The following is a 13,395-nucleotide window of genomic DNA, read 5'->3' as shown; positions in this document are numbered from 1 at the left end:
GCTCATGCTTTTTTTTTTTTTTTTTTTGCTGTTGCTGTTTAAAACATACCTCAGTGTTAGTGAATGTTGGACATAGGAATCTCAATAATTAATTAATATGTGTTCCCAGTATTTAAAGGGGTCTTACAAAAAGGCTGGAGAGGGATTTTTCACAAGAGCATGGAGTGATGGGACAAGGGGGAATGGTGTTAAGCTGAAGGAGGGCAGGTTTAGATGAGAAATTGGGGAGAAATTCCTCACTGAGAGGATGGTGAGGCCCCAGCATAGGTTGCCCAGAGAAGTTGTGACTGTCCCATCCTGGGAAGTGCCCAAGGCCAGGTTGGAGAGGGCTTGGAGCAGGCTGGGATAGTGGAAGGTGTCCCTGCCCATGGCAGCGGTGGAATGAGTTGATTTTTAAGGCCCCTTCCAACCCAAACCATTCTGGGAGTCTGTGACTCAATGTGGTGAGAGGTCTCTGTGCATGTTCACACATTGCCAAGGCACTCCAAGAGTTAACAGGGGATCTGAGCCAGCTCTGAGTGGGAAAGAAAACAGAAAAGAGCAAAGGCAGAGGTGCACAAAAAACTTGAACCCAGCACTTCACATCCTCAAGTGTCCTTCCCTCAGGCTGAGCTGTGTGCCTGCAGAAACCACAGCTCCAGCTCTGCTGGGCAAGGGCCCCCACCCTGAGCTCTGGTTGGAGTCCTGTACGAACCCAGGACATTCCTCTGCCTGCCCTGGAGGACTCGAGCCCCTGCCAAGGGGGCTCAGAGACCCTGGCACAGAGCCCAGGACCCCCCTGTGCCTTTGATTGAGCCCTTGGAAAAAACAGTTACCAACCTTATATGAAGAATCAAAAGCCATGATAGTTTAAGTAGAATGATAGTGAATTTACCACGGGGTGAAAAATAGATTTTTGGGGTTTTTAGAATGGAGGTTCAGGGGACAAGATGGAGGAATTGGGGCGTGTCCAGCCTTTCTCCTTCTTCTTCTTGGCCTCCATCTTCTGCTGTGATGTTGGCACTTTGGGATTGGTTTATGTGACGGTGTTCACAGGGGTCTCAGGTTGAGGGAAGAAACAAGGATTTGACTCAATGTTTCAGAAGGCTGATTTATTATTTTATGATATATATTACATTCAAACTATACTAAAAGAATAGAAGAAAGGATTTCATCAGAAGGCTGGCTAAGAATAGAAAAAGAAATAATTATAACAAAGGCTTGTGTCTTGGCTCTCTGTCCGAGCCAGCTGGGCTGTGATTGGCCATTAATTAGAAACAACCACCTGAGACCAATCACAGATGCACCTGTTGCATTCCACAGCAGCAGATAATCAATGTTTACATTTTGTTCCTGAGGCCTCCCAGCTTCTCAGGAGGAAAAATCCTAAGGAAAGGGTTTTTCATAAAAGATGTCTGCGACAGTTTAGAGTAGAAGCTCACTGTCTTAACACAGGTGATAGGTATTGGAAAGTAATTGTAAATATTGTACACGTAGTTTTTGTATAAAAAGATAACAACACCTCTGGGGTGGCCAGTGTGCCTCTGACTGTCCTGCCGAACGGACCTCAGCTGGACAGGAGAGAGAATTTTGTAGATAAGTTACAATAAACAACCTTGAGACTGAGAAATGAAGAGCTCTGACTCCTTCTTTGACTGCTGGTCTGGGAAAAGAGGCTTTCTAACACATCTCGGGGTCACTGTGACCAGCTAGAGACCACGAGAGGGTTCCTGCTGCACAGGGGATTTGGGAATTCCTGGGGCATGCTCCTGCCACCCAACAGCTTTCAGCAATGCCAGAGTGCTGTGTTACCAGGAGAACCTCTATTGTGTTCTTTTAATTCTTTCTTAATTATTTTCCTTTGCTTTCCACTGTTTTTTCTTGCTTTTTTTCTTCCAATTTGTGTGAAAGGTGGCTGAAGAGGGGGTGAACATGCAGTAGCAGCCCATGAAGAATAATAGATTTTTGTTTTCTTGTTGTTGAATTGGCAGTGAGTTTGGGGAGCAAGAAGTAAAGGGAGGAGAAAAAAAACAGCAGGCTGTACAGGACATGAGGTCCAGGAAAGACTGATAAGCTTCCAGGAGTTAAAAACTTCATGAACTTTTGGTCTCAGGTCAGAAACAGCAAGAAAAAAATATGAAAAAATAAATAAGAGCAGTGTGTGAGATTTTAGCTGTGAATTTTGGCAGTCCCTACAGCAGCAGATGATGGAGGCACCAAAGTGCTGCTCTTGGGGTCCATGCAGGGATGATGAGCCCCTCTCCAAGCTGACCTTTAGAAGTGGTGCATTAGCAAATGGGGAGTGGGGTTGTTATCCTGCTCCTCTGTCAGATGTGATGCTCTTCTCCCTGCTATGCTTCCATCTGCTCAGAGGGGCCACCCCAGTGTTATTGTGGTTTTATTTTGTTTTTTGCTTTGGTCAGGGTCAGGATTAAATGTGTAGGGATGCTATTTTATGTTTGGATTCAGATGTTTATTAATTCTTATTTTCATTGTAGTCTTATAAGTTGTGAGTTTTACAGTATTTCACTAATAAGCTACAAAATGGCTTCATATTTATCTCTATAAGGTCTTTTAAGGAAAAACTATCTAATTAAGAAATTAAATTATCTTTATTTTTAACTTAATAACTACTCGTGTTCCACAGTGTGGACTTTTCTATCTAATTGTAAAATACTACTTAAACTCATGAAGAAGAAGGTGAAGATGAAGGATTAGCTACTGCTTTAAAACTTCTATCTTGCCTTATATACATTACTATATTCTAAAACTTTAAGTTTTCCACTATGTGATGTCATACACTTCTATTTAAACTATACACTCACAATCTTTGTGTTATTAATCAATTTTGGAAGCTTTCTCTGTGGCTTCAGGTCAAATGCAGTGTTCTCTTGAATATTTGTGCCTGTCAGCACAGAAAGTCTGAAATCCTCAGTATCCAGGGTTCCAGCATCAGGTTTCTGATGGTTCAGGTTTTTCCTGAAAATGGTGAAATAGAGACACCTCCAGAGGTCAGTTCAGCCCACGTTTCTCCCCAAAGAAATTCCTTTTCATTTACTCTCAAGAGAAACCTGATGACTTTGGGCTGGATGACATGAACCCCAAAACACATGGCTCCTGAAAGACTTTATTTCAGTATTTCTCTTCTTTTCCTTTCAAAATTGTAAATGTTTCCCATTGTCATCCAAGGGACAAATATTGAGGTTACTGAATAGAAACCATGGAAAATAAATCTCAGTTAATCTCAATTTAGCACCTACCTCGAATAATTGTTATTATCACACTCCTGTTAAATGAAGCAGAAGCTTTTAGAAGTCAAAGAGACAATGATGAATTTGCCTGATTTCATTCTGTAAAACAGTCAGGCATCCTCCTGATGCATTGCCTCCACTTATCTACATCCCTTTCTTTTCTAATGAGAATATTTTACAGTCTGGACCCTGAGTGAAATTTCAATTCCATTTATGATCTTGGGTCAAATTCTGTGCTTTGATATCTCTGAAATAGGGACCAACTGTCATTAGCAAGTGCAGTGAAGAGTGAGAAGCCATTATGTGCAGTTTCCAGAGCAGAGATGATCCCACATCCTGCATTAAAGCTGCATGCAGCACCATCCCTCTCTGCACAAGAAGGAGTAATCACTATAAAATATGGAGAGGAAAGCAGGGAATTACTTGTTGGATAACACCAGGAGCTTTCTGTGGATAACTTGCTCCTGGGAATGACTCTAAGAAGCAGAAGGGCTACTTTGCTCTCCTAAATGAAGTGTGGGACAACCTCTTCCTCCTGCAGTCCCCTACCATGAACTTCATCTTTCTGCTGGCCAAGTCTTTCCTGGAACTGTTCTGCCCTGATGCCATCAAAAATAGAGATAATAGAGAAAGATTAAACATGAGGGAGGCTGACTGCTTTAATTAGAAAAGTCAGAGCTGCCTTTGGGATCCCAAACCCCAGGAAGGCTGGAAAGAAGATTTTATCTTGGAGGTGCTGGTGGATGAGAGGTTGGACACGTGCTGACCATGTGCACCTGTAGCTCAGAAATCCAATTGTATCCTGGGCTGATCCCACAGGGAAAGGGGGGATTCTGCCCCTCTGCCCCCCTCAGGTGAGGCCTCACCTGCAGAGCTTTATCTGGGCAAGGCCAGGCAGAGAAATTGTCCTGAAACCCTTGAATTATCTATTCAGAGTGACCCAAAGCTCTCAGTGACGTGGCTTTGAAGGACACGGTGCTTCAACCACCTCTGAGATCTGTGGTCAAAGATATGACCAGTGTTATCTCTGAAAATCTCTTGTTTTAACACCTCTCCAAGCTGGCTTGTGCAAATGCTAAAGGATTGCAACTCATCCCAGCCTCCCTGCTTCTGTAAAGTACCAAATACTTGTCAAAGCCTGGGAAAATAGCACATAAAAATGTCAACCCTCGATGTTATGGAAGAGTATTTCTCCAAACAAGGTTGGGTTTAGATTTTCTGCCTAACCTGCTCTTTATGGTTTTGGTTGTTTGGGTTGTTTATAGAAGATGGTGACAAGAAGAGCAGAGGAGGGTCAATCAAGAGCTGGAAAATATAAAATTTTCCATAAACTGAGTTAGATTCTTGTAAAAATTTAGGGGTTTTTTTAATTGATAAATGTCTAAATAATTTTACCTCTTGTATTTTTCTACTTTTTTTTTTTTTAAGGTGGAAATCGGTTGATTTAGAGTGTTGCTAGAGAGCTTTGGAGAGCTTATTTGCCCATTTTATTCAGACTGGGATTCCCTGTTGGATCCCAGCCCTGAGGTGTGCTGTGCTCAGAGATTCCCTCTGTGTGCTATCGATGAGAAAAACCATGAACCAATTTCCCACTTAACACATATTTCTGACTTAACAGTGAGAACGTTTTACTTGCCTAAACAACAGTGTAAGTCCCTCAAAAGCAAAAACGCAAACCAATTTCCCAGACAGTTCTGTCCTCAGACCTGCTTAATAAAATTAATTTCACTGCTCTCACCACATCAGACCCAGTGTCGTGCACTGTTTAGCTGAACATTGATCACTCCTGTTCCACGAGGTTTTAGGCTGGAGCTGTCTCTGCAGGTGCCAAATCAGCCTCCTTCCAGCAGGAACCTTTCCCTTGTGTAACTCTAACCTGGGTTTGGAGTGGTCCAAGCCCTGCTGCACCCAGATGAGTTCTCCACACTCACACTTGGTAGTGTTTGAGTCACGTTCATTACTGGATGGGATTTTAAAGGGTGAATGAGTCAGAGGTGTTCTAAGAGAAAAGAGAAGGATGATTTCCTTGTCCCAGCAGTCAGTGATGCTGTGTTTAGGATATTTTTGGACCTCTTTGAAAACTCTGTTTTCTTTCTTTCACACCAGCAAACGGCGTTCTACGGAACGGTCAAGACCGGCTACACCATCGGGCACACCCTGTCCCTCATCGCCCTCACAGCTGCCATGATCATCCTGTGTCTCTTCAGGTAAGGCCATCTGCAGAAAAAGGCTGAGGGAAGGGGCTCAGAGGCTGGTGATTTACAGGCTGTGTGGACATAGGACACGAAATAAGGCTGTGTCACTATAGGACGCGAAAAAAAATGACACGCACGATGGAATCACCAAGGTAAAAAGAAGGGAAGTTTAATTTCTGACTCTAACAGTTATAGACTTTCAAAAGTGACAGTGGATTGGAGGGTGAAAGTGTCACCTCTCCAATGACGCTGGACAAACCAACAGCCCATCAAATTTCTCCTCCTCCACAAAAGAATGCAAAACAATAGTTATTTACAGAAAAGTGTGTGAGAATCTTCATTAGAGGAATATAAACATCAGAAGGCTTAGAAGAACTTAGAAGAACAGGGCAACAGCTGTGCAGGTTTTGAGTGTCACAGGAAGATGCCCAAGATTTCTGTCAGTCTTGGATAGGGGAGGAAGGTTCCTGTGACTGTGTTCACAGGGGTCTTAGGATGAGGGAAGAGACAAGGATTTTGACTCCATGGTTCAGAAGGCTTGATTTATTATTTTATGGTATATATTATATTAAAACTATACTAAAAGAATAGAAGAAAGGATTTAATCAGAAGGCTAGCCAACAATAGAATAGGAAGGAATGATAACAAAGGTTTGTGGCTCGGACTCTCTGAGCCAGGCTGTCATTGGCCATTAATTAGAAACAACCAACATGGGCCAATCACAGATGCACCTGTTGCATTCCACAGCAGCAGATAATCAATGTTTACATTTTGTTCCTGAGGCCTCCCAGCTTCTCAGGAGGAAAAATTCTAAGGAAAGGATTTTTCATAAAAGATGTCTGCAGCAGGTACCTCCACCTTTCAGTGCCACTGTGTTTTGGTGTGTGATTTGTGACATTTGTGTGAGAGTTGTAACCCAAATCCCATCATTTAAGTGGATTCATCTCACCAAAGGCAGATTGTTCTATGATGGATCTCTCTTAAAGGGTTACAGTCCATAGTGTCCTGTATATGGATACCAGGGAATTTCTACCTAAAGTAGGTATTCAAAATGGTATCCAAAAATATTCAGGATCACAAAATCCCATAATTGTTGGGTTAGAAGAGACCTTAATGACCGTCTCATTCCATCCCCTGGGCAGGCACCCTCCACTGTCCCAGGTCTCTCCAAGCTCCATCCAACCTGGCCTTGGACACTTCCAGGGATGGAACATCCACAGTTTCTCTGGGCAGCCTGTTTCCTCCCAAAATCTTTTCCAAAACCACTTCCTGCTGTCACTCTATGGCAAGACAGAGACACCCAGGGCCATTTTAACTTGCTGGTGTCCCTGAGACGTGCACAAGTGTGGCAGAGAGGATGCAGGGCCTGCAGGAGACCCAGGGCCTCATGGATGGATGGATGGGCATTGGGATCCCCGACTGCAGCAAATGGATTAATTCTTGCTCTCTAAATTTTGCAATAGATTCAGGTATCTGAATTTGGGTGCCTCCAATGAAGATGTCTGCATCTATGTCATCTCTTATTGTAAATTAATTTATGCAAAGGGAGATGAGCAAAAAGCTGGGATGGAAGAGCCTTTTGGATGAGGTTCCATCCCCTCATGTAAGACAGAGCACATTTTCTAGAGTGACTGACACCAAGGCTGGCCTCACCCTTCAGGAACTCAGCACTTCTCTTCCCAGGTGCTCTCTCCACTGCTCTTACAATGGAGGAGTCGATCAGACACAACCAACAATCTCCACAAGGTACAAAGTGCCAGGCAGGCTGGTGAAACCATTGAGGAACCTGTTTTTCCTTGGTGGGAAACAGCTTAGCTTGACTTACCTTGGTCTGCAGGCACAGAGGACTCAGCTCAGCCCCATTATTTTGCCATCATCAGAGATCAGCAGCACAACCTCTGCCAGTGTCCATTGGCTCATTAAGAGGTGCTAATTTCATTGTGCTGCTGAGTGAGGTCTGGTATGGTTCTGGTGTCTCTAGAAAGCACCCATTTCCAGACAATCAGGCCTTCCACTTTAGCTGGTGTAAATTCTCTTTTGAAAAAAATTTCCCACTTGATTGGAATTAATCTTCAAAATATTAGCAGGCAAGGGATAGAAAAACTCTGGTGTAGTTCTCAGTATCGTTAACAACCAGTAATTTTAAAGTGAAAATATAGTTCATATTATTCTAGAAAGTCTGTAATATGTGTTAATTCCGGGAACAGATGCTAAGAATTTATTTGCCTGCTTGAAAAGACATTTCACTTTGAAAAGAATTACTGCAGCAGAAACATTCTTAAGAAAAAAAAGCACTTTATTGTGAGCACAGTCTCACAGAAAAAACATTTCTTTTCCAGTGGAGAGCAGTGAAATGGACCTGTTTTCTGTCATCCTGTATTTTTTCCTGTTTTTCTGAGGATTGAAAAAGCAGCAGTACTGCTACAGATACATGGATTGCCACATTCTGTGGAATTAAAGAGGCTTAAGTGGATTTGTGCTGATGTTCATCAGACCAGAGCCTGTCTCAGGGTTTCTAATGTTTAATTGGGACTCTATGTCATAGTAGAAGAAATGTGTAAATATAAAAAGAATGCTTTTGAGATTTGCTGTTCAGAAATGCGTCGTTTCTTCCCAACAGAAAACTACACTGTACTCGAAATTACATTCACATGCACCTCTTCATGTCCTTCATCATGAGAGCCATCGCAGTCTTCATCAAGGATGTCATCCTGTTTGAAAGTGGGGAGTCTGAGCACTGCTTTGTGAGTTCGGTAAGTAGCCTCGAAATTTCCACCTCATTTTGTTGCCACTCTTGAGCAATGCACCAAAAATTACCTTGAAAATGCATGTGAGGTGGTACTTTGGGAAGATTTCAAATCCTCTTCTCATTTGAAAGGAAAAAAAGAAAATCCATGATTGCTGCCATTTGACTTATATGGAGAAGCAATAAATTGATTATCAGAGTCCAGAATGTTTGTATTTATATTTTATATCTAATCCTTTCTGAAGTTAGACTTGATGGTCCTAGAGGTGTTTTTGAATCTTAAAGATTTTATCAGGTCAAATCCACAATGAGGTTGTACAGGACTGTGGGGCTCCTGTCAGTCCTGTGTCCATCTCCCAGCCACATGCTAATTTCTTGGACATCCTGGTCAAAGGAGGTTTCTGTTTAGGGATTCAATGAAACCTTTTCCTTCCATGAGGATGGGAGTCAGATCCAAATTCCCATAACAAATTTTAGTTATCTATGGGATAAGTACTTCCACATGAGCTGTGTGTGTTATGTGCACCCACAGACAGTGGGCTCTAATTAATCTGTTCCCTGGAGTCTGGAATGCTGTTCAGTCCTTTGGGAGAAGGCAATGTGGGTGATTCTCTGGGCTCCAGTGACCAGATCCCTGCAGGATTTCAGGCAGGAAATCTCTGTGCAGACACCATCATCATCATCCATTTTTCATCTGAATCGTATCCCACGCTCGCTGTCTGCAACTGTGAGATTTCCCTCCTGGGGTGATAAATAAGGGGTATAAAGGAGTTGGGTTATTTTTTTGCCTTTCAAACTCAGTGTTATCAGCTGGAGCAAACATTAGGGAGGGAGAAGGGCTGTTTATCTAAAGGCCACGCTGACGTCAGGGGACACCAGTCATGAATAAATTTAGGCAGGAAATGGAAATCACCAAAGTGAAGAGATGTGATCAGAAGTTATCCAAGGGAAAAAAAAAAAAAAAAAAAGGAAAACCAGGAACCCTCCATAGTAAATTCAGAGCATTAGATGAGCTGCTTGCTGATACTGATACCTCTGGACCTGCTTTTTATGTCATACACCGCCACATAAAAAGATTCTTTTCTTTTCTATCTGCCCATTTTTTCCTTGTTTTCTGGCTTTCCTGTGTCCTTACCCTGAGTCCTGTCCCTGCTGTTATAATGACCTTGAAACCCAGAGCAGCCTCCTCTCAGCTTTTCCCAAGAACTGTGTGCAGCATGATTCCTTTCCCTGTGTGCTCCCTCCTCTCTGTGATCCTCTCTGGATTCTTGGGATGGCATTTTCTTCTGAAGGTCCACAAATGGGTAGAAAGGCATAGAAACTGGAATAAATTGCCACAGGTTCATTGTCAATACCAATTGGCAGAAGATTCATACCAGGACAGGCCCTGGAGTGTGAACCAGCCTCTCATCCCTGTGGGAGTTTGCACTGGATTCTGCTGGATCCAGTGTTTGCTTCTCATCCATGCAGAAACATTTCTGGGTGTAAATACAGAATTTTCATGCAGAATCCAGAGTACCTGCACTTTCAGGGTGCCCCATGGCTACAACATTTTTGTGTTTCTCGCCATCAGAAGATTTTTGAGTTCATTGCCAGCTCAGGTGAATGGCTGGGTGGTAAATACCAGTTATAAAATTATGTGGGACAAGCCTGTCTCCACCACATTAGGCTGAGCATACCCCTTGCAGTCTTGAACCAGCATTTTGGACAACTTTTTAGGTCAAAATCTGAAAACACTGACACAAAATGCCTCTCCTAACATTAATCTGTTAGGAAAAAATGTTGTAAAATCCACTGTGTTCCTGTGGGGTTGGTTGGGTTGGGTTAGGTTGGCTTGAACTAAGTTTGTTCTTTGAACTTGCAGGATAAAGCTGGGCTTGGGAGACCTGGTGCTAATTCATATAGTCAGGATTTTATACACAATTCACTGAAGGCTGTGTGTGTGTAATGTTTGTACACAATTCACTGAAGGCTGTGTGTGTCATGGATGTGGCCTTGAGCTTCTTCAGTCTGGGGAGAGATTTGAACAAACAATTTGCTGAATGCTCTCACTGCTACTCTGGTTTAGAACAGGGCAAACCCAAAGCAGTAAAAGTGGTTCATTAGAAGAAAAACACCACACTCAGTTCCTTTAGGGAATGAAAGGGTAAAGACAGAACAGATTTAGGGCTATAAAGTCCTAATGAATAGAAAACTCTCCCAGCATTTCTGATGAAGGAAGAAAGTCCTCAATTTGATATTACCTGCTGCAGTAAAAGACTTTAAATTATGTTTTGTCCTCCAGCCACATAAAAATACATTAAACTCTCCACCAACAAATGTGTCAATGCTTTAATCAAGTAGAAACTCCAACACAGAAAGATGTATAAGTAATAAAACCCTCTTTTTTAATAGGCTTTACTGTATTTTTATTTAATTTTACCTAGTTTGGGACACTTCAGGTGTGGTGTTAACTCTCCATCACTTTAAACTCAAAGAGAATTGGATTGCTACTGAGTTCAACACAAACAAACACCCCAAAAAATTAATTCATTCAGTGTTTTTATGGGCCACAGTGCCTGATAATGTGGCTGTAAGCGTTTCAGGGCCAGTGCAGCCAAAATATAAAATATATGTGATGAGCATCACTGAGTGATGGCGTGAGCCAGCACTGGGTGATGTTTGCAGAGTGATGTGTGGTCCTTGGTCCTACTTGATGGATAAACTCTCTCCTGGGGGAAAGAAAAGTCTTTCTGCTTGGGTGAAAACATCAACCTGTTTTCACTGGGCAGAAACCCTGAGCTGACAAGCAGGGATTGTTTTTATGATTAAATGGAGCAGGTTTAAATGATCTTTAAACCCAGAAGCTGCACAAGGCACCGTGTCCCACACCAAGGGAACTCAGCGCTGGTGGCTTTGTAAATGTCCCTCACTCCTTCTCCTCCTCCCAGGTGTCCCAATCTGTTAGATTTGTGTCTAGGCACAGTGAATGAAGGAAGGAATACACCCTCAAAGCCTGAAGAAGGAGCATCTTTGCAAGACACAAACCTACAGAATAAAAACACAGAATTAGCCCATTTCCTCGTATTCCAAGAACCAGCTCTAATAATAATACAAAAGATTATTCAAGAGACATCCAAAATTCTACCAATTAAGCAAAAATTTGAAAAAAAAAACATGAAAGGAAGGAGATTTTGACATGACATCAACACAAATAATAGCCATACCTATAAAATATGGCAAACAAAATACAAATCCCAAATATGTACCACTGACAGATGAAATAATTAAAGACTTGAGGGAAACAATTATAGAGAGCAGCTTAAGCTCTCCCTACTATTGAAATACACTTTGTATTAATATTATATTAATAATGTAATAGATAATGTATTAATATATAATATATAATATATAATATAAAAATATAATATATAAAATATAATATATTAATATATTATATATTAATGTATTGTATTATATTATATTATATTATATTATATTATATTAATGGTATAATATTTTATATATTTTACATATTATATATTTATATACATATAAACATATTTTTATATATTTACATATGGATATAATTATATATATAAATTTTATATGTTTATATAGATATATTTATATATGTTTATATACCTACATTTATAAATATTTTTATATGTTTATATTTGTATTTTATATATTATATTTTTAAATATAATATTATTATTATCCAGTACCTTATGACTGCAAATATATTACCACCACAATCTTAACAGATTCACAACACATACTATAAGAAGTCAAATAGAGAAGAATTCTCACCAAATTAACATGGACTCATACTAAAGCTCATGGCTCATGGAGAATCCTTAGAATGAACTCTTCCAAAAGTGGATTTTTGTGGGATTTTCCAGTAAGAAACAAAACCCTGCAGGGAATTTTCTGGAGGGGTGTGATGGCCATGCACAGACACAACGTTCTGCTCAAGGTACCATGAGGAGACCAAACTCACTTGCTCCCGCTCTCTCATAAAGTACTTATGGAGCTTTTTAATTGCAGTTATGTGTAACTGAATCATCCCATTGGCTTAAATGGATTAAAGCAGGCATCTGCTCAAGTGTGTTTGTCAGCTGGGGCTTTAAGCACTTGGATGTGGAGATGATGAGGCTCAGAGGGCTCTGTGGAACCACCCACCCTGAGTTCTTCAATAATTCTTCAATTCAACTTCCTCAGTATTGGTTTTGTCTCACTCAGGTTATGTTCTGTCTTACTAATTGCTTATTTCTGATGGAAAACTCACCATACGTGGCTTAGTTACATCTGCAAATTGCTCATTGTGTGGGAAAAATTTTTACAGTCTGGACTTGCCTTCGTTTGTTTTTCTGGTTTGGTTGTTTTGGTTTTTTGGTTTGGTTTGGTTTGGTTTGGTTTTTTGTTTGTTTTGTTTTGTTCATTTGGTTTTTGGTTATTTTTTGGGGATTTTTCCCCCCCTGCCAGACTCAAGAGGCTTCCTTAGAAGTTTTAGTTTTTGTCCCTGATTTCCTTAGGTTTAGTGCCCTTCCCTCTTGGCATTCCTACAATTTATCTCCCCCTTTCCTTCTCTCCCTGGGGGACACTCTGTAGAAAACAACAGTCAAAACAACAAATGTGGCAGAAGGATTGAACTGAACACTTCAATTGTTGTTTTATTTAATTTTTTTGTGGGTTTAGGGATAGTTTTGATATAGTTTCATTACTGTCATATCTGGATGGCATCATAATGATGAACCACTTACATTTCCAGCCCTGCTGAAGACAAAGCCAACAGTTTGCTGTAAACAAAGATCAGATTCTACAGATTTAATTAAAGCTGACATTTCTTTCTGAGCTCTGCAAGTTTCCCCTTGCTGGAGATTCAGCCAAGGGAGATCACATCATTTATCTTGTCCCTTTTGTATTATTCCAGTAAAACAAAAAAAAAATCCAACACAAAAATTATTCTTTGCAAAGGAGAGTGGGAGTTCAGCGGTTGAGAATTTGCATGTATATCTCATATTTTCAGAGTGAAAAATTGGTGGTTTTTTTCTGTAATTCCCTCAGGACAAACTGATAACAGCTACAGGCCCCTAAATGAATTTTATTTATGGAAGTTGAAGACAGATACATTTTCATTTCCAGCAGTGAGGCCACTCAGGTCCATGTGGGAGCACCATGATATGCAGGCTGATGGAGAAATGGAACAGTAGAAGGGTTTTTATGCATTGTGTTAAAGCAA

General features: G+C 40.9%; 1 protein-coding gene across 1 annotated transcript in view; it reads left to right on the top strand.

Annotated features, from left to right (window-relative positions):
* VIPR1 (vasoactive intestinal peptide receptor 1) overlaps nucleotides 1–13,395 on the top strand; it is a 115,237-nt gene that overhangs the window by 75,160 nt on the left and 26,682 nt on the right. Inside the window, exons 5-6 of the mRNA XM_054273560.1 lie at nucleotides 5,337–5,437; nucleotides 8,046–8,178. Coding sequence (XP_054129535.1) covers nucleotides 5,337–5,437; nucleotides 8,046–8,178 — 234 coding nt within the window. The remainder of the gene's footprint in view (nucleotides 1–5,336; nucleotides 5,438–8,045; nucleotides 8,179–13,395) is intronic.

The sequence above is a fragment of the Melozone crissalis genome, unplaced genomic scaffold (assembly GCF_028551555.1).
Source record: "Melozone crissalis strain CALT ecotype California unplaced genomic scaffold, PUWL_Pcris_2 ptg000016l_1, whole genome shotgun sequence".
Lineage (NCBI taxonomy): Eukaryota > Metazoa > Chordata > Aves > Passeriformes > Passerellidae > Melozone > Melozone crissalis.
The sequence above is the reverse complement of the archived record's forward strand: the minus strand, read 5'-3'. Positions and strand labels throughout refer to the sequence as shown.